The sequence below is a fragment of the Coregonus clupeaformis genome, chromosome 12 (assembly GCF_020615455.1).
Source record: "Coregonus clupeaformis isolate EN_2021a chromosome 12, ASM2061545v1, whole genome shotgun sequence".
NCBI lineage: Eukaryota > Metazoa > Chordata > Actinopteri > Salmoniformes > Salmonidae > Coregonus > Coregonus clupeaformis.
The window spans coordinates 595,632-617,547 of NC_059203.1; the positions used below are offsets into that span (position 1 = coordinate 595,632).

The 21,916-nt window shown below is 41.0% G+C and overlaps 1 protein-coding gene across 2 annotated transcripts in view; it reads right to left on the bottom strand.

Moving 5' to 3' along the window:
• Nucleotides 1–2,663: 2,663 nt before the first annotated feature.
• The window catches only part of LOC121577993 (potassium voltage-gated channel subfamily KQT member 2), a 63,042-nt gene continuing 43,789 nt past the window's right edge, over nucleotides 2,664–21,916 (bottom strand). Inside the window, exons 9-15 of one of the 2 annotated variants that reach the window (XM_041892028.2) lie at nucleotides 19,280–19,348; nucleotides 19,045–19,074; nucleotides 17,992–18,227; nucleotides 9,831–9,939; nucleotides 9,239–9,370; nucleotides 4,218–4,341; nucleotides 2,664–4,112 (exon numbers count right to left, since the gene is read on the bottom strand). In XM_041892028.2, coding sequence (XP_041747962.1) covers nucleotides 3,360–4,112; nucleotides 4,218–4,341; nucleotides 9,239–9,370; nucleotides 9,831–9,939; nucleotides 17,992–18,227; nucleotides 19,045–19,074; nucleotides 19,280–19,348 — 1,453 coding nt within the window. In that variant the 3' untranslated portion in view covers nucleotides 2,664–3,359. Of the gene's footprint in view, nucleotides 4,113–4,217; nucleotides 4,342–9,238; nucleotides 9,371–9,830; nucleotides 9,940–17,991; nucleotides 18,228–19,044; nucleotides 19,075–19,279; nucleotides 19,352–21,916 lie in introns of both variants that reach the window. The other variant, XM_041892027.2, reaches the window with a different exon arrangement.

Consider the following 21,916-nt stretch of genomic DNA (forward strand, 5'->3'; position numbering starts at 1 on the left):
AATACAATATGCTAAACAAAGCCAAGCGTATAGTGAGTAGGCTACAATTGATATATGCTGTAAACAAGAAGTACGATGAGTGCCACGAGGAGAACAAAATAAAGTAAGGCGTGCAGAGATTGCAACATGCAAGTGGCGTGAAATATTGCTCTCTGTAGTTCCCCGTACTCCTCTACAAACGTTGTCTTTCTAATACATTTCTGTTTTGTTCCAAATAGCCTACCTACCTTTACGCATGCTGTGAGCTAACCGTGGTGAGTATAGCTTGAGTGAGACATTCAAAAATACATTCATGAGTACATTGTGTTCAGAACAGATCTGCACCGTTCAAATGTGCCCCACCCCCCGCCCATAAAAGATATCCAAGGCATTTGAGAAAAAATTAATTAATGTAAAGACGTACGCAAGGTAGCTTAGATGTAAAAGTATGTAACAAGCATTTATGATATTTTAGCAGTTGTTGAAAATTCTTATTCTTCCCTGCAGTAAATTGCGTTGCCAGTTGAACCTCGGAAATATAATTGTTTTGGATCTTCTAAGTCTTTTCATTCAGAACTACAGGAGAACAGATATGATGTCACTAGGACATTAACAAGAGAGTTCCTGAAAAGCTAATTGCACTCATTCATAAGCCTCGTTAACGTTAATTTGACCTCATGCATCACTGCATTTAAAAGTGTTCGAAAGGTTGCTATCTATTTGAGGATTAACTGAATAATTTTTGGAATAATTTAACAATATTTTATCTCTGGATGAACCTATTTAAATCCTGTTGCAGACTGTATCATTTAAATCATTGTGTATGCACAATACAAAGTGTGAATGAAAAAATTGTATTCCGTTAGTAGTTCATACAGCCCTCAATATTTGTCTAGATATCCTGATTGGCACTGGACAAAAATGGAGGGAAAACAGCAGAAAAAATATTGGCAGAGCGAAGGGACATTTTTGACAAAAAGAATGTACAACATTACACATGTTCATTATTACACATATGTTCATACATGATTTTTCCTTTGAAAATACAACAATGAAACATTACACAATGAATGCACATCAATTTTAAACATAATTATTGCAGCATTAATGGACCAAGGGCCTTTTCAAAGGATAAAACAGTTTGTTGAACGTCCCCCATGTTGGCTCACATGAAATATCATGTCAAAGCCTGTCCTGTGTTCAGCAGTGAGAAGCCTGTCCTGTGTTCAGAAGTGGGAAGCCTGTCCTGTGTTCAGAAGTGGGAAGCCTGTCCTGTGTTCAGAAGTGGGAAGCCTGTCCTGTGTTCAGCAGTGTGAATGAAGCCTCTCCTGTATTCAGCAGTGGGAAGCCTGTCCTGTGTTCAGCAGTGTGAAGCCTCTCCTGTGTTCAGCAGTGTGAATGAAGCCTCTCCTGTATTCAGCAGTGTGAATGAAGCCTGTCCTGTGTTCAGCAGTGGGAAGCCTGTCCTGTGTTCAGCAGTGTGAAGCCTCTCCTGTGTTCAGCAGTGTGAATGAAGCCTCTCCTGTATTCAGCAGTGTGAATGAAGCCTGTCCTGTGTTCAGCAGTGGGAAGCCTGTCCTGTGTTCAGCAGTGTGAATCCTCTCCTGTGTTCAGCAGTGTGAATGAAGCCTCTCCTGTGTTCAGCAGTGAGAATCCTTTATTCAGCAGTGGGAAGCCTGTCCTGTGTTCAGCAGTGAGAAGCCTGTCCTGTGTTCAGTAGTGTGAAGCCTGTCCTGTGTTCAGCAGTGTGAAGCCTGTCCTGTGTTCAGCAGTGTGAAGCCTGTCCTGTGTTCAGCAGTGTGAAGCCTGTCCTGTGTACAGCAGTGTGAAGCATGTCCTGTGTTCAGCAGTGGGACGTGAGGGAGGTCTGCCTGAATATTTTGTTACAATTTTTATCATCTTGAAATGACATTTTATACCAACAAAATATCAAAGCTTTCATCTAACTATAGCTGTTGTAATTGTATGTTAGTGAATTATGTTAATGTTTCTAGTTGAGTGTCATGTCATGGATCTAGTTGATAAGTGTGAATAATTGATTCTTAGAAAAACTTTTTAGCAGAATTAATCAAAATAAAAAATCAAGACAGCTGCAAGGCGTTTGTGCCCAAGTTGCTTATATAATTCTTACAGGAAATGAATAAATAAATACACACATCTAAAATGATTTGATATATAAAAATCAATAAAATACGTCTTTACAAATCATATAAAGACTAAACCAAATGTACCTCTTCCCATAGAAAGTATCTTCGTGGATATCACAAATGCAATATTGTGGGTTTTGAATAGAATATGTACAATATCTTTAGTAAGTAGTGTGATGTAAATACCATCATTGTTTTTGTACAACAACTACAACAGAATAGTGCACATGGAACTGGTTATCACATGTCCTTTTATCCCATAGGGTTTATGGACACAAGCCATAATGTTGACAATATTACATTCCTTTGAAATATATACATATAGCTGATCAACCACAATGCAAAACATGTCCTCTGTTGTTCACTGTAAATAATAAGTAATTTGGGATAGAAATACAATACATTACATTTTAGATGCAATTGGGAATCTCTTAAGCCACGTAGTCCCCTGTAGCTCAGTTGGTAGAGCATGGTGCTTGCAACGCCAGGGTTGTGGGTTCGTTTCCCACGGGGGGCCAGTATGAAAAATGTATGCACTCACTAACTGTAAGTTGCTCTGGATAAGAGCGTCTGCTAAATGACTAAAATGTCAAATAAAAAACAATGACATACAACAAAGATGATGTCATAGTTTAGATCAAACTCAAGTATCTTTTATGTAATTATTACTTTTTAGTAATTTAGGAGACACTATTATCCAGAGCGACTTACAGTAGTGAGTGCATACATTTTCATATTTGTTCGTATTGATCCCCCATGGGAATCTAACCCACAACCCTGGCATTGCAAGCACCATGCTCTACCAACTGAGCCACACGGGACCTGTATCTTCTGTGTGATAACGCTTTAACTGTCTCAATGATAATATAGAAGGTTGGCAATTAATCTGCATTCCGTTCCAGGGTCAGAGATTTAAAAAAAATCACTGGCAAACTTAACCTTGATGAGTGTGTGAATACATGAGAACAAATGTGTGTGCTTTAAGTCAAGCTGCTGCAAACCTTCCCAGTATGAAAAACTACAGGCGCTTTCGCAGTAAAAACTGCTGGAGTGTAGTCTGATAACCTTTTGTCTCACTCTACGCTGCAGTCATTTAAGAGGAGCTGGGTGATTCTGTTCTCACAAGTACCATTGGTGGTAGCAGCGGCCTAACACCCAGCATATCGGACTCTATGCTCTGAACTGCAAAGCAGAGTAACCATGGCCCCATTTATATGAGGTTCCAATTCTGGCCTACTTGGATCCTGACCACCCTCGGTCCCCGTAAGCGCCTTCACCGGTGGCCGAGTTGGGTGAGGGGGCACAGAGGTCCGAGTCAGTATCGGACTCACCTTCTGCGATGTAGGGCCTTACCTTGGCGCAGCGGGCCACGCCACTGAAATAGCTGTTGTTCAGGAAGTCCAGGTTCTCCTTGGACTGGGAGATGCTGAAGCCGCTGAAGGAGCGCTCCAGCTCCTCGTGGTCCACCGAAGGGATAGAGATGGACGTGTCGCTGTCTGGCTTGCCCACTCTCTCCCCCTCGCCACTGCCGTCACCTCCACCACCACCTCCACCTCCACCACCACCGCTGTTCCGGTGGGATCCCCGATTGCTCCCGTTGTGGCTTCCAGAGGAGCGCTCGTGGGCCGGTGGAGGAGGGATACGGACTAAGGAGGGATCACCTACAGGAGAGGGCGAGTTGCCCTGGCTGCGATGGTGGAACTCGCTGACGGTGTGCTGCTGCCAGGAGGTGGAGGGTGGGCAGTGGACCCCCAGACTGGAGCAGGCTGGCGGTGGGTCGAAGTTCTTCTGTCCGGTAGAGCTGTTGGATCGGATGATCTTGGTGATGGAGCCACTCTTCTCCATGTGGTCCACAGGGCTGTGGTAGGGCGGTGCCGGTTCGGGCTCCTTGGACCCAAAGTAGGCGTCTGTCTCCGACTGGGGGATGCCCATGCGCTGGATGTAGATGTTCACCAAGAAGTCCAGCTTCCTTTCCATTGACATGATCTGCTCAGAAGGGAAGACACCATGGTGTGATGGACAGTTGGAAAGCCCAAGTGAAACAAAGGTATACAATGAATACTGACGTCACCAGATAACGGTATACCTTACCTGTTTTTCCATTTTCCCTAGGCGCCCCATCATGCTTGGGTCCTCTTCAACCCCACCGTCAGTGGTTCCTTTGGGACGGTCTTTATCTGTGATCGGAGTACCTCGACCAACAATCTGGTCAACTCTACCAATTCAAAACACAAACAGGTGACATCTAGTTTCAAGCCAATAGAGTTGAAGAAAACCTACTTGAAATTGAGCTTAAAATTGACACAGCCGGCACCTTATATCACCTTAAAAAAAAAAAAAAAGTACAGTACTATATTCTACTTTAAAATAATCATTGACCTTCAACTCAGGTCCACAGTACAACAAGTGGAAGTGTATAACCTGACACTATCTGATAGAGGAGTACAGGTGTTGAAAGGAGAGTGCCATACACTCGGGTACAGCTCTCGCCTGCCTAGCGCTGAGCACAGTGGGAGTCAGACGGGCTCATGCATGGGATGACATGGCATATGTTCAGACAACGGAGAGATATGGGGGGTTGGACATAGGTAGGGCCTTAGAGGATGCAGGGTTAGAGGGTTTTTTCTCATCTTTTATTTCAACTACTCATCAGTGCCATTCATGGGCTCTTGAACCCCAGCAAGACAATACAGCAACAAGTTACTTCAAGTTGACAGGTTATAACAAAGGTCTTAACAACCCTATGAAGTTGCTATTGATGGTAGGTTGTCATACATGGTCTGCTTCATAACATTGCCAGTTGTCAAAAGTGTAAGGCAAGTTGTCATGACATGGGTTCTATGACTGCTGTGACAAAGGTTCGGTAGGTATATTGAAAGGTTCTGTAGGAATTATGAAAGGTTATGTAGGAATTATGAAAGGTTCCGTAGGAATTATTAAAGGTTCCGTAGGCATTATTAAAGGTTCTGTAGGCATTATTAAAGGTTCTGTAGTCATTATGAAAGGTTCTGTAGGCATTATGAAAGGTTCTGTAGGCATTATTAAAGGTTCTGTAGGCATTATTAAAGGTTCTATAGGTATTATGAAAGGTTCTGTAGGCATTATTAAAGGTTCTGTAGGCATTATGAAAGGTTCTGTAGTCATTATTAAAGGTTCTGTTGGCATTATGAAAGGTTCTGTAGGCATTATGAAAGGTTCTGTAGGCATTATGAAAGGTTCCGTAGGAATTATGAAAGGTTCTGTAGGCATTATGAAAGGTTCTGTAGGCATTATTAAAGGTTATGTTGGCATTATTAAAGGTTATGTAGGCATTAAAGGTTCTGTAGGCAGTATTAAAGGTTCTGTAGGCAGTATTAAAGGTTCTGTAGGCATTATGAAAGGTTCTGTAGGCATTATTAAAGGTTCTGTAGGCATTATGAAAGGTTCTGTAGTCATTATTAAAGGTTCTGTTGGCATTATGAAAGGTTCTGTAGGCATTATGAAAGGTTCTGTAGGCATTATGAAAGGTTCCGTAGGAATTATGAAAGGTTCTGTAGGCATTATGAAAGGTTCTGTAGGCATTATTAAAGGTTATGTTGGCATTATTAAAGGTTCTGTAGGCATTATTAAAGGTTCTGTAGGCATTATTAAAGGTTATGTGGTCCTCTGTAGCTCAGCTGGTAGAGCACGGCGCTTGTAAAGCCAAGGTAGTGGGTTCGATCCCCGGGACCACCCATACACAAAAATGTATGCACGCATGACTGTAAGTCGCTTTGGATAAAAGCGTCTGCTAAATGGCATATTATTATTATTATTATGAAAGGTTCTGTTGGCATTATGAAAGGTTCTGTAGGCATTATGAAAGGTTATGTATGCATTATTAAAGGTTCTGTAGGCATTATTAAAGGTTCTGTAGGCATTATGAAAGGTTCTGTTGGCATTATGAAAGGTTCTGTAGGTATTATTAAAGGTTCTGTTGGCATTATTAAAGGTTCTGTTGGCATTATTAAAGGTTCTGTAGGCATTATGAAAGGTTCTGTAGGCATTATGAAAGGTTCTGTTGGCATTATGAAACGTTCTGTTGGCATTATGAAAGGTTCTGTTGGCATTATGAAAGGTTCTGTAGGTATTATTAAAGGTTCAGTTGGCATTATTAAAGGTTCTGTAGGTATTATTAAAGGTTCTGTTGGCATTATTAAAGGTTCTGTTGGCATTATTAAAGGTTCTGTTGGCATTATTAAAGGTTCTGTAGGCATTATGAAAGGTTCTGTAGGCAAGGCATTATGAAAGGTTCTGTTGGCATTATGAAAGGTTCTGTTGGCATTATGAAAGGTTCTGTAGGCATTATGAAAACTTTGAGTGAAGTGTTAATCAAATGTGTACACTTCAATGGGAGGTTGATTCAAGTAAAGTGTCACTGAAAAAATTGCTTGGACATATTGGATCAGCTATACTTATTGCCCTAAAGTACCATGAACCTTCTAAAAACCATCCACAACATCTACCCTAGATTGAACACTGACTGAGGCCTACTTATACAGATGTAGGATCTTAATTTGATCACCCTGTTGCAGGATAACGTTTCTGCAATGCAGGATATTTAAAACTTGTATTGTTTTGAGGTTTAAAAAGGCTTGTGAAGTTTGTAATTTCCACTTTGAAATGTCAGACTTGATTTTCCCTTAGGAAAAATTTATCAATCCCTACAAAAATGTCTAAATACATTTCCTGTTGCTGCAGGATTATTTTCCTGCTGTAGCAAACTGGCTCAAATTAAGATCCTACATCTGTAAGAGGGTTAGCAATGAACTACCATTTTAAACATCTGAATAAGAGAGAAAAATCCTCTGTAGAATAATAGTATTCACAGAACTGCTTCATAGTCAGGTAAAACATGTTTACCAATTTCCCAACCGTCCCAAGTGGGCAAGATTAGAAAACTATGCAAACTTCTGAAATGGACATTGTGCATCACGTGGCATGCTTCAATATGACTCATGCCAACATGCATCCAAAACCGAAGAACATACTATATTGTTCATAGTCGCCTCATAGGTCATAGGCAGTAGCTGAATTTCGCTATTTTTATGTATAAGCTCTTCATTGTCAATGCATTGCAGGCGATTCAGCTCAACCCTTTTTTGTTCAGCTACTTGACTTGACTACTTACCTATATGAGCTTCTCCTATGTCCTACGGGAACATTTACCATATTCTTAACTATTGGATAAACCAAGTTAGTCTTATTTTCTGTCATTCTACTTTTATTAATTCTCTAGTAAAATCTATGCAGTATAGTGCAAGAAAAATGAGAATAGAAAAATGGCACACGTTATACACTATGTATTCAGCTGATCAGCACTCAAAGAGATAATATGACTCAATGAGTTTGAGTAGTTATTTACTGAGAATAACTCATGAATTGCTGCTTGCAGCAAGATGTTTGCCACTTTGATCAAGTCACTGCATCACACCGCTTTATAGACACCGCTAGTCACATGCTGTCACATACAGTAGGCCGAGCCAAAAAAAGGTTTCCGCTGCTTGTCAACAGAATAGATAAGGAAGTCATAAGAAGCTCTTGATGAGAGAGAGGCAGTCTGGTGAGGGCTAACCTAGGAGAGTATTTGGGTGACTCTTTGGGTCCATCAGATGAATACTTCTTAAGGCGGGGAGTTGAAGGGCCATGGGGACCAACAATCATATCTATCCTGGCAGAGTGAATAGAGAAGACACATCCACAATGCAGGATGACGGCGCAACACGGACCAGTCCGACGAGCGCACATGAAATTAACGAAACCAAAACAACAGAACCAGGAGACAAAAGACAAGGACAAATAAGTGAAAATATATTCCAAACGTATTTTCCAAAACAAATTTTCCAAATGGATGTTTTTCATTTGGTAAAATAATCACAGACTATAGCTGTATGATATGACAGTGAAGCCATCATTTCAAAGAATAGTGAGGTGATTTTGACATAAAAAAAAGTATATTCTAAGTAGGAATATATTTACATACATGTGGTACCATTAGTAAACTCACAACATATGTTGTACTTATTCGACAACGTTGCCCCTGAGATGAGACTGAATGCTGAATGCTTAGGATATGACCTTGTTATCTATAACAGACACTTACCATTAACAACTTCCCTTTCGTGAACTAAAACTCACACTTGACTGATTCACTGAATCCGCTATCTTCTCTTGTCATTATTGGGGTACAGTAGCCTATACCGTGATGTTGGTGGGACTCAGGAATATCATGAATTGTCGATCATCCTCTGATTCCTGAAATGTGTTCTCTGTAACCTACCTGGTTAAATAAAGGTAACCCTAGATTAGTCAGGTTGGTATTGTAATGTGTTCTCAGTAACCTACCTGGTTAAATAAAGGTAACCCTAGATTAGTCAGGTTGGTATTGTAATGTGTTCTCAGTAACCTACCTGGTTAAATAAAGGTAACAATAGATATGAGTGTAGGTGGATACCTTTGCAAACACTACCGAACAAGATGGCCTCCCTGGCAGAAGGCAACATTATTTGACAGCGTACTCTAATCTCCTACATTGCGGAGTGACACACAGGTGAATGGTGTGTGAACACATCACTAGAGAGAACAGACATCACTAGAGAGAACAGACATCACTAGAGAGAACAGACATCACTTCAGAGGACAGACATCACTACAGCGGACAAACATCACTAAAGGGAACAGACATCACTACAGAGAACAGACATCACTACAGAGAACAGACATCACTACAGAGAACAGACATCACTACAGAGGACAGACATCACTACAGATGACAGACATCACTACAGAGGACAGACATCACTACAGAGGACAGACATCACTACAGAGAACAGACATCACTACAGAGTACAGACATCACTAGAGAGAACAGACATCACTACAGAGAACAGACATTACTACAGAAAACAGACATCACTACAGAAAACAGACATTATGGACATTAAAAACAGGAGGACACAACAAGGCATGCAGTGTAACTGTAACCTAACGTTCTTATTGAGTGCTGTACCCAGGGATCTAAAAGAGTGGCAAAAGACTGGTTTCAGAGAGAGAGACTAAGAGCGAGATAGAAAGAGAGAGGGAGGGTATCTTGCCTGGACTGGAGGTTTTTGATGCGGGCCAGCATGTCTAAGTGGCCGGCTGAATACTGCTCTATGACATCCATCACGTCGTATGGCCGCAGGCTCTCTTTGAACTTCCTCTTGGAGACCATGAACCTCATAATGCTGAGGAGAGAGAGATGTTTCAGATATGAACACAACCTCAAGGGGACATTTCATAGATGTATGGTCATTCTACTAGCGTTGGGGGGAATTATGTGGGGCATGAGAATTCTTAATCAACTTTATACATGTCTGTATAACAGTGTAAACCGATTTCCCCAGATTGCGTATACTAGTGCAGGACTGAAAAATAATACAGATTTTTAAAAAAAATACAGATTGAGATTGTGACCTGACTAGGATTGCAAAATTACAGTAATTTCTGTATCTTTCCCAAAATTCCCAGGGTTTCCAGAAATCCCAGTTGAAAGAGTCCCAGAATCAGGAGTGAGTAAGCAGGAAATATGGAATCCACCAATCAGGATTTCTGGAAAACCTGGGAATTTTGGGAAAGTTACAGACATTTTGCAACACTAGAACTGAGCCAGACCCACTCTGAAAGACAACACTTGTCTTGGCTTACCAAATGGCCCTGATGGAGACCTTGAGTCCGGGAGTTAAATCCTGAGGGACAAACTCACAGTGGCAGCTCTTATTGTCGTCCGCTATGTCCTCACCAGGGAGGCTGGCTTCTACGAAACACAACAAGCACATGAGAGCTCCTGTGTTAGCGTGTTCCTGTGGGTTGGGGTGGATGGAAAGGCTGAGCTGTCGGGGTGGATGGAAAGGCTGAGCTGTTATCTGCACTCTCATTCCATCTTTTATGATGTCAGTCTGCATGGAACCAAGCGAAGGCGAGGCACGGCCATTAACTTGCACAGCCCAGGGTTACAGTGTGGGATTGGGAGCTGGGTCAAATCGAGGGCAGGTTAATGGCAGTGTCGGTTCATCTCATTGGCAAATGCAGGACAAGGTAAAGGAAAAGAGGGGGGGGGAATAATATCTACAGTACAAAACATGGATGCTCAATAAGCAGCTATAAACAAGCTATAGCAGGACAGCTAACTCTGTGATCAAATTATCTTTCTATATCTTGAACTAAATTAATAGTGGAAACAGTGCAACAGTATACCAGTGTAAACCGGCCGTACTGTATATCATTCATTATATTTAGCATCAAACATTTCTGATACTCCTTTCTGTATCAAACTTTTCTATGTGCGGCTGAGTCACTGCACTTACTGTCCGTTTGACTGGAAGGCAGGAGCAGAGAAGTGTGGATATTGGCTTGTGCAGTCACACATTTCACTTTCAATTATTGTAATGGATTGGGTTTTCTATTTTGGGGCTCTAAAAGGTCAGACTCAAGTTGGTAATTTGCATCAGTGGGAGGTTCAGACTGCACTGGTGAAAGGGCTGAGAAAATCTCTTCCTATATATTTCAATGTTGGTGTTGTATTTGAAAGGGTATACAGTAGATTTCTCTCTTTTTAAAGACCATAATGTTTTTATGGTGTGCCAGTGGCTTTGTTTTTCTGTGGTTCTGTGTATCTATGTAGTATGTATCTTGTATGAGTATCTAGTATGACTATCTACTATAATCAAGTACTGTACGTCTATGTGAACTTGGAACTCAATAAATATAAAGCAGATGTCTGTATTGACAAAAAAATTTGAGCTTGAACTTGCCTTATGAAGGTGTCAATATTTTTGGGCCACAGCATTGACCTATCCCAGTTTCACTCCAACAGCTAAAAACATTGTGCTCCTAATGCCAACCAAACTACAGAGCCATGAAACTGCAACACATCTTCCCCAACATGGCTTCCATTTTAAGGGGAGGGAGGGGAACAAGTGTCACTGTTCTGTAGTGCTGTGTTTAAGGGCCCATAGTGGGCGCCTAAGGCTGACTGACTCCGTGAGATTGGACGGCTTCCTTCATGCAGGTTAGAATGCAACAGCGGCAGCCATTTTGAGTTGAGTGCATGGCTTTTGGGCTGCTTGCTAGGAGTTGGAGTGGGCTATTACGGAAATGATGGGACCCGCCCACTACTGTGCTCATGGAATGGGTCTTAGAGTTGGGCATGCATTCTTTTGCTTCTATCATATAAACAGTCGTTGCTATTTGTTTTGATCTGGTGGCCATCCCCCTAGCAGACATGGGATGTTTTCTTACTGATTAACCCCTCCATTGCTGCAAAGGAGGTGGAGAGGAGGAAAATACAATACATTAAAGCTGGTTAAATAGTGTGTGGGGGGGGGGGAATGAACAAACACAGGCTTATTAGGAACTGAAATACAATATGATGTAAAAGAACCAGAGGGCAGTGGTGATATTCAGTTGGGTATCTTGTCATGTATTACACAACCTCTCTGAAGGTACAATGCAGGACTGTTGGGTATTTCCAGATCTGCATTGTGAAGAGGAGGCATGATAAGTAAAAATTATGGGAATCCCTTAAATGTAGTTAGGTACAGTAATTAGTGGAATTGACTGAAGAGGAAAAGGACTGCAGCAACAAGAAGCTTGATTCCGCACTAGGACTGAGAGATTAGGAGATTACACTGTATTATTTGCTCCACTTATTACAAACGGGCAGGGAAGAACATTTGGAAATAATTGAAATTGCAAATGCATGCTAGAAATAGGGAGTTTTTACTCATAGCAATCTCTTAATTAATGTACATTGTTGCTGTATTGTACCTTCAGGAGAAGAATATACAATTTCCACTCAAATCCAGGATCTAAATAGAAACTGATACAGTGAGGGAAAACAGTATTTGATCCCCTGCTGATTTTGTATGTTTGCCCACTGACAAAGACATGATCAGTCTATAATTTTAATGGTAGGTTTATTTGAACAGTGAGAGACAGAATAACAACAAAAAAATGTCAAAAATGTTATAAATTAATTTGCATTTTAATGAGGGAAATAAGTATTTGACCCCTCTGCAAAACATGACTTAGTACTTGGTGGCAAAACCCTTGTTGGCAATCACAGAGGTCAGACGTTTCTTGTAGTTGGCCACCAGGTTTGCACACATCTTGCAGGCGCTGCAGGATTTCAGTCCTTCACGGCGTAGTGTGTTACCAATTGTTTTCTTGGTGACTATGGTCCCAGGTGCCTTGAGATCATTGACAAGATCCTCCCGTGTAGTTCTGGGCTGATTCCTCACCGTTCTCATGATCATTGCAACTCCACGAGGTGAGATCTTGCATGGAGCCCCAGGCCGAGGGAGACTGACAGTTCTTTTGTGTTTCTTCCATTTGCGAATAATCGCACCAACTGTTGTCACCTTCTCACCAAGCTGCTTGGCGATGGTCTTGTAGCCCATTCCAGCCTTGTGTAGGTCTACAATCTTGTCCCTGACATCCTTGGAGAGCTCTTTGGTCTTGGCCATGGTGGAGAGTTTGGAATCTGATTGATTGATTGCCTCTGTGGACAGGTGTCTTTTATACAGGTAACAAGCTGAGATTAGGAGCATTCCCTTTAAGAGTGTGCTCCTAATCTCAGCTTGTTACCTGTATAAAAGACACCTGGGAGCCAGAAACCTTTCTGATTGAGAGGGGGTCAAATACTTATTTCCCTCATTAAAATGCAAATCAATTTATAACATTTCTTACATGCGTTTTTCTGAAATGTTTTGTTGTTATTCTGTCTCTCACTGTAAAAATAAACCTACCATTAAAATTATAGACTGATCATTACTTTGTCAGTGGGCAAACGTACAAAATCAGCAGGGGATCAAATACTTTTTTCCCTCACTGTAAATATGGAGGCAAATTCATGTCATCAAGTAAACTAACCATTCTGGATAGTGCATTCAAATAACATTTCGTATGTGTTAACTGTTCAACGTTTACATTATTTATGCATCAAGAAAACTATTTCAGGATCATGAGATCGGCCTGATTAAATAATCAATTTTGGGAAACCAACAATTCAATTAAGGTGCTACTTTAATCATGTTGATTTCATTCAGTCAACAGTTCCCATATTGTGATGTCATAATAAAGCAGTGGGCATATTTATTTACATAATTAGAAAAGAGGAGGAGCACTGCTTATCGACATAATATGGGGATATCAACCATATAAAACATGTATCACTTTTTTTTAAAAATCTCTGATCTCTGAAAATTATCCTTTGGCATCCATTGAACATTATCCAACAACCAATCATTTAAAAAAAATTAAAAATAGAAAAATGCTTTTATGAATACTGAATATCTAAATAAAAATACAAAGATTTTGGTACCAATTCCTACAAATACCATCTTCATAACGCATTATAAGCACATCTATAGTGCCTATACTTCATAAGGGGTTAAAAATGCTTTATGAATAGAGTATTCATAGAAAGTGTTACCAAGATTGTCATACTAGTTGCAGCCACTTATTGTACCTCAAAATTGTGAAAGGGCATGTTGTGATAAAATTGTAATTTGACAGTAAAAAAACCTACACTGCAATGCAGCAACCAGTGATAATGCTGTGGAAATCTGCATTGTATATACAATAAGCTAGCTAGCAAACTCAATCAAAATGTCACTCTCTGAAAATCAGGGTTCCAAAGCCGTTTAAGCTATGGCTACACATGAGCATGACCCAACTGATACAATTCTGGAAATCTGCTAACTTTTTCAGCACTATACAAATTGCTATATATCGGTCCGATTTTGAGCTTATTCCACTGCTCACATACAATGGCTTCCGAAAGTATTCACCCCCCTTGGCATTTTTCCTATTTTGTTGCCTTACAACCTGGAATTAAATTAGTTTTTGGGGGGGTTTGTATCATTTGATTTACACAACATGCCTACCACTTTGAAGATGCAAAATCCTTTTTTGGGTGAAACAAACAAGAAATAAGACAAAAAAACAGAAACCTTGAGCGTGCATAACTATTCAACCTCCCAAAGACAATGCCACCTTTTTAGAGCCACCTTTTGCAGCAATTACAGCTGCAAGTCTCTTGGGGTATGTCTCTATAAGCTTGGCACATCTAGCCACTGGGATTTTTGCCCATTCTTCAAGGCAAAACTGCTCCAGCTCCTTCAAGTTGGATGGGTTCTGCTGGTGTACAGCAATCTTTAAGTCATACCACAGATTCTCAATTGGATTGAGGTCTGGGCTTTGACTAGGCCTTTCCAAGACATTTAAATGTTTCCCCTTAAACCACTCAAGTGTTGCTTTAGCAGTATGCTTAGGGTCATTGTCCTGCTGTAAGGTGAACCTCCGTCCCAGTCTCAAATCTCTGGAAGACTGAAACAGGTTTCCCTCAAGAATTTCCCTTTATTTAGCCCCATCCATCATTCCTTCAATTCTGACCAGTTTCCCAGTCCCTGCCGATGAAAAACATCCCCACAGCATGATGCTGCCACCACCATGCTTCACTGTGGGGATGGTGTTCTTGGGATGATGAGAGGTGTTGGGTTTGCGCCAGACATAGTGTTTTCCTTAATGGCCAAAAAGTTAAATTTTAGACTCATCTGACCAGAGTACCTTCTTCCATATGTTTGGGGAGTCTCTCACATGCCTTTTGGCAAACACCAAACATGTTTGCTTATTTTTTTCTTTAAGCAATGGCTTTTTTCTGGCCACTCTTCCATAAAGCCCAGCTCTGTGGAGTGTACGGCTTAAAGTGGTCCTATGGACAGATACTCCAATCTCCGCTGTGGAGCTTTGCAGCTCCTTCAAGGTTATCTTTGGTCTCTTTGTTGCCTCTCTGATTAATGCCCTCCTTGCCTGGTCCGTGAGTTTTGGTGGGCGGCCCCCTCTTGGCAGGTTGGTTGTGGTGCCATATTCTTTCCATTTTTTAATAATGGATTTAAATGGTGCTCCGTGGGATGTTCAAAGTTTCTGATATTTTTTATAATCCAACCCTGCTCTGTACTTCTCCACAACTTTGTCCCTGACCTGTTTGGAGAGCTCCTTGGTCTTCATGGTGCTGCTTGCTTGGTGGTGCCCCTTGCTTAGTGGTGTTGCAGACTCTGGAGCCTTTCAGAACAGGTGTGTATATACTGAGATCATGTGACACTTAGATAGCACACAGGTGGACTTTATTTCACTAATTATGTGACTTATGAAGGTAATTGGTTGCACCAGATCTTATTTAGGGGCTTCATAGCAAAGGGGGTGAATACATATGCACGCACCACTTTTCCGTTATTTATTTTTTAGAATCTTTTGAAACCAGTGATTTTTTTCATTTCACTTCACCAATGTCCATTACATGAAATCCAAATAAAAATCCATTTAAATTACAGGTTGTAATGCAACAAAATAGGAAAAACGCCAAGGGGGATGAATACTTTTGCAAGGCACTGTATGACAAGATATTGTACAATAGCACTGTACAATAGTCGAACAGTGCCAAATCAGTAGATTAATGTCTTCCCCCAAAGGAAGGATCAATCTAATGTCACATACTTGAACATATTATGTGAATAGTGTTACAACCTTTCAGATGAAAAATATTTGTAGGTTTTGTCATAAAGTATTTATTTTATCATATCTACCGATAATTTATCTCAAAACTGCGCTATTTAACATGTAAGAATGTAGCATCACTGGTTTAAAAAAAGGTGTGCAAAATTTTAAACTGTTGCTGCATTAAAGCTATGGGCAGTGGAAATCAGTAAACGCAGCATCATAGCGCCTTCATAAGGCTGCCATAGGAACGGCATAGGGCCTGCTATAGGAACGGCATAGGGCCTGCTACAGTATACCATGACATGTAAGCCAAGTGGGCATTATGAAGTGGTGAAATGTACATGTCGTACTTGCTTTGTAACAGTGTTATGTCACTTTGTGTAACCGTAATGACATATCATGACAGGTTTTATGCCATCATTTTATATCACTATGATTTATGTCATGATCATGTTATAGAGGTATTATGTCAAGTATTTTTGTTTGATAGCCTGGGAATCCAAACTGAAGCCTGGGAATCCAAACTGAAGAGCTCTGTTTTCCTAGGCTAATAATTTGCATGACATAACGGAAATATCAAAAGATGTCAGTAACAGTCATCATCATAAACTGACATAGATTTTTATAGCTTGTTACTGGGTTTTTATGATCTCTTAAGCATGCTATTAAATGATTGCTGCAATTGAGACCAATAGTTTGGCCACAGTTATCATCTAATGGCATGAGACTGAAATCCATGAGAGACTGATATGCACACTTGTCTTTTTGACACTCATTTTACTCCATATAATGACTTTAGGAAAAAAATTTAACCAAAATGTATATTAAATATTGTCAGATTTTGAGAAATGTTGATCACCAAAACTGATGTGTGAAATCAGATTTGGACAAATTTCATTTCCAAATCATCTTAAAGTTACTTTATTGAGCTACACAATCAATTTGACACTTTGGGATGATTTAGACATGAAACTCAAGCAAGCATCTCATTAGTATTCAAAGTAGATGTTTTTATGATGTCATATTCAAAAACAAAAGACAATCAAACAGAAAACATGAAGGTGATGCCATTGCCAGCGAATATATCAACTTTATCCTGCACTATACAGTATGTTCACCTCTTTACAGCTATTTGTCAAATGGCATCATCTTTTTTCAAAGATGAAGGGCTGGTTGCTCAGACAGATTAAACCTAGTCTTGGATTTAAAAGCACTTTTAATGGATATTTTCCATTGAGCTTTTTAGTCCAGGACTAGGCTTCTGTGTCTGGGGAACCAGCCCAAAAAGCATACCAAACCAAAAACATGATTGCATATCTGTACATTAGGCAATGAGTCCCTCTATATATTGTTTATCGGTGTGTTGATCGTGGGATGGTGCAACAACCCTCCCCATTTGCCTGACCTGGGGAGCTCTTGTGTCTGAATTCTTCATCCTGCATCTCAATCAGCACTTTAGCACAGCGTCAAACAAAGAAACGAAAAGGAATCGATGAGGATTGCGTATTGCCAATCATGCATCAAATGCATGTTTTCTGTCAAGGTACAGAGAAAACATCATCAAGAGCAACAATTGCATCAATACAGACACACTACTCAGACAGGATATGTTTAACATAAATACCTCATATAGCTCAAACATATGCTGCCATGCTGTTCATGATAAATATCTACGATTAATTAGCAGTATCACTTTAACACTTAAATATCTAAACACTATATAGAGGTGGTCACCATACCAATACTATATACTGTGTGTACAAAACATTAATGTGGTCCTCTGTAGCTCAGCTGGTAGAGCACGGCTGGTAGAGCACGGCGCTTGTAACGCCAAGGTAGTGGGTTCGATCCCCGGGATGTTTGTTATAAATTGTTTGTTATAAATTGCCATAGTGTAATGTAGCTAACCAAACCCTTATGATAGCATAAAGTAGCATTATGACAATTTCTGTAACTTTGATGTCCCCTAACTTTATATATATCAACTACATCAGCAGAACATAATCACCACACTGTGCCTTTCTCTAATTGTACTGTCCGAAGTCGGTTTCAAATGAACCAAACAGCAAGGAAACACAGATTCTACAGACAATAGAGAGCAAAGTATCAAAAAAAATGGGCACAATAGATACAGTACATAATAGAACGGTAATAGTTGTACCATCTGAACGCTCACATCACAACAAACCCATTGCCAAGATGCAACACTAAAGCCATGAAGAATAACACATCATTCAAAAGCTAGACTAAACTCAACATATTAAATACCACAGAAACACATTGTGTAAAGACACTAAGATACTCCTACCTTCCGAGTTTTGGCGCGAGGTGGCTCCCTTGATGCGGAAGGCTTGACGTGCCCGGCTGCGTTCGCCGAAGCTCCAGCTCTTGGGCACTTTGCTGGGGCTGTCTTCATTGCTGTTGTCTCCGCTGGGGGACCGGCGGATGGGTTGGCCCTGGCTGGGGCCCTGGGGGGAACCTTTCCCTTTGGTCCCCGAGCTCCGGGGACTGGAGAACACACGCTCCTTCAGGCTGACCTTCTGACTGGAAGGGGTCAGAGGGTCAAAATATGTTCAAAGGAGTTATGTCCTGTGATTACAACTTCAGCAATACAAGTCTGTGTTTTTCTGTGTATTCATGCAAATTCTCATTTACCTAACTGACCTATATGTAGTTATGGTAAGCAGATACTATTGATGTAACTCGTTTACCATGTTTTGGTATTGCCTTCATTAAGGCCCCAAGTGAATATTGTCAATGGAGTATCATCATCTTTAAATTACTAGGCTGTAAGTAATCAGTCAAATAAAGTTTTTCAATAAATCTCCTCATTTTATTGGGCTTGTCTAAAACACTAACAGAAACACATAATCCTGTCTTTTTCTCATTCACAAGCTCAACATATCTGTGGCCATATGACTGAATCGCCTGAGTAAGCACATGCACGACCTATGAGAATGGTCACGTGCACTACCTATGAGCACGTGCACTACCTATGAGCATGGCCAGGAGTCCATCAGAGGACAGTGTCAGGGCACAACTGTCCCCCACTCATAAATAACGTTCTCATTGATGTCAAGCCATCATGCTTCATTAGTTAGGAATTGGATGGGTTAATATGAGTGTCAGTAGGTAAGCCTCTGTGTTGTTGTATGTGTCCTTGTCTGCTTCCCAAATGGCACCCTATTCCCTATGTAGTGCACTTCTAAGTAGTGCAGTATATAGGGAATAGGGTGCTATTTGGGATGAATCCCGTGTATACAAAGCAGTTGGTCAACTTGCTGGTCACTTTGGAACTAACCGGAAATTTGGGTTGGAGATTTTTTTTTACGTTGTTGTGAAATAATGTTTTGAAACTGACCTTGGGGAGGGCTCCGTTTGGGCTTCCTTTCTGTTTGGTCAGGAAACACAAAGTTGCACACACACACACAAACAAACAAACACAAAAACAGAAACACACACAAATGCACACACATTCAATTGTCAATAGTCTGTCAATCTCAAGCAAAAGTCTGATTGTATTGATGCTATATTTTCCATAATGTTATAATGACAAATTGCATTTTAGGAGGTGATGAATTCAGATTGTTTCTGACCTGAATGACAGTCCCGACTTGCTCTTCAGGTTTCTTAGGAGATCAAGTTGATTTAGCGGAGGGATCAGTCTACTTAGAAAAACAAGACGTGTCGTGTTACAGGGAAGCAGAAAAAAGCATTCCACAGCACAGCTTCACTTCACAGAATGCAGTCAACATGGGCCAGCATCCCTGTGGAACACTTCCGACACCTTGTAGCGTCCACGCCCTGAAGAATTGAGGCTGTTCTGAGGGCAAAAGAGGGGTGCAACTCAATATTAGGACGGTGTTCCTAATGTTTTATACACTCAGTATATATTATTCAGGATGCAATCAGTGCCATCTATGGGTAGTAGGCGATATATTTCCTTCTTTATTTTGTGTACCTCCCTCTCCTTACCAAAAGCTTGAATTCTGGGAGGACGTTTTCAATTGCCTTGTAACCAGAACTAAGATGGCATTTTCCTTCCATGTTTAGAATGCAGATAAGAGAATATATGACACAATATAAAAAACTACAATAACTATCCAATTCAGTCATCTTCCAACATTTTATAATAGATGCTTGTCTTCCGTAATGTTCTGTTCAATTATAATTCACTGTTGACATAGAGCCTTTGCATCCAATTAGACCCCTCAACTTTCGAAGTAGCCTGTTGTTCCATATGAGACATCACATAGCACACTTTAATCTAAGACTTGCCGTATCCAATGAAACCTGTTCTGCAGATTATGTAAAAAATACCCAGTCCTTTGGCCTTGGGCCCGCCATATGACAACCAGATATGTCCCGCCATGCGAGAACCAGATATGTCCCGCCATGCGACAACCAGATATGTCCCGCCATGCGACAACCAGATATGTCCCGCCATGCGACAACCAGATATGGCCCACCATGCGACAACCAGATATGTCCCACCATGCGACAACCAGATATGTCCCACCATGCGACAGACAGATATGTCCCGCCATGCGACAACCAGATATGTCCCACCATGCGACAACCAGATATGGCCCACCATGCGACAACCAGATATGGCCCACCATGCGACAACCAGATATGGCCCACCATGCGACAACCAGATATGGCCCACCATGCGACAACCAGATATGGCCCACCATGCGACAACCAGATATGGCCCACCATGCGACAACCAGATATGGCCCACCATGCGTCAACCAGATATGGCCCACCATGCGACAGACAGATATGGCCCACCATGCGACAACCAGATATGGCCCACCATGCGACAACCAGATATGGCCCAACATGCGACAGACAGATATGGCCCACCATGCGACAACCAGATATGGCCCACCATGCAACAACCAGATATGGCCCACCATGCGACAACCAGATATGGCCCAACATGCGACAACCAGATATGGCCCACCATGCGACAACCAGATATGGCCCACCATGCGACAACCAGATATGGCCCACCATGCGACAACCAGATATGGCCCAACATGCGACAACCAGATATGGCCCACCCCGGTAGGCATTTTTCCCTCTATCAATCAATACTCAATCTCAAGTCAGACATCTAGACATCTAAGAGGTATACTACAAATCATGTTCAATGAGTTAACCAGCTAACTTTGATATACAAGAACTAATTGCTACAGATTTTCAGGTTCATTAAGAAAGCTAAACTTCGATATGTGTTTTGGATTATTAAGACAATTAGACCATACCCATTTCAAGCTTATCTTTCAAAAAAAAGAAGTAATGTTATTTCAGAATATTTAGGCAAGTTAGCTGGCTAACTCATTGATCCTGCGTTGTAGTATATCCCTCTGGCCTAGTAAATTAAGATAAATAACAACTAAACACAAACAGTATGCTTTGGCAAGCATGTCAATGTCACCAAATTGTTACAAACCAACGGAAATTGTGAACCATAATTCATCCAAATTGAATTTGAAACGGAACAGAGGGGAAAGCGTCAGTCTTTTTTATTTGTCTCACAACGTGTGTGTGTGTGTGTGTGTGTGTGTGTGTGTGTATGTGTCCATTATGGTATGCTGTGCCATGTGTGTGTCTGTGCTATTCCGTGTGTGTGTGTGTGTGTGTGTGTGTGTGTGTGTGTGTGTGTGTGTGTGTGTGTGTGGTGTGCATGTGTGTGTGTGTGAGCATGTGTTACCGGACATTGAGTGGGGGGTAAAATGAAATGGAAATATAAGGTCACTGGTGTGGTGGGCTCCATAAAGTAAAGGTCTAGGTGGCATTTATCCTCTCTGACAAAGCAGGAAAGGCCAGGCATCAATCAAACATTTTAGGTGGACATCAAAAAGCTTGCACTGCCAGACCCTGACGACGTGAGATAAATAATTATCGTAAAACACAGTCAGTGCCTGCCTGCAACAGCACCCATCTAATACTGAGCAATATGTTGAAGTCAAAGAGGGAACAAAACATCCAAACTGATACCAGTTACACCCCGACATGGGATTGGAGCTGTGGTTTCACATATTCCAAAGACGCCCATTCCAAATCTGCTAAAGTAGGTGTGATTTGCATCTCATAAATTATTTATTTTCACAATTTGCATACAGGCTAGAACGAAAAGCAAGTATTATAATTAGTCTCAGGTGGTTGGTGTTGACGTTTTCTGGTTCGTATTTTTGTAATAGAAACTAGTTTCAGATAGTTCC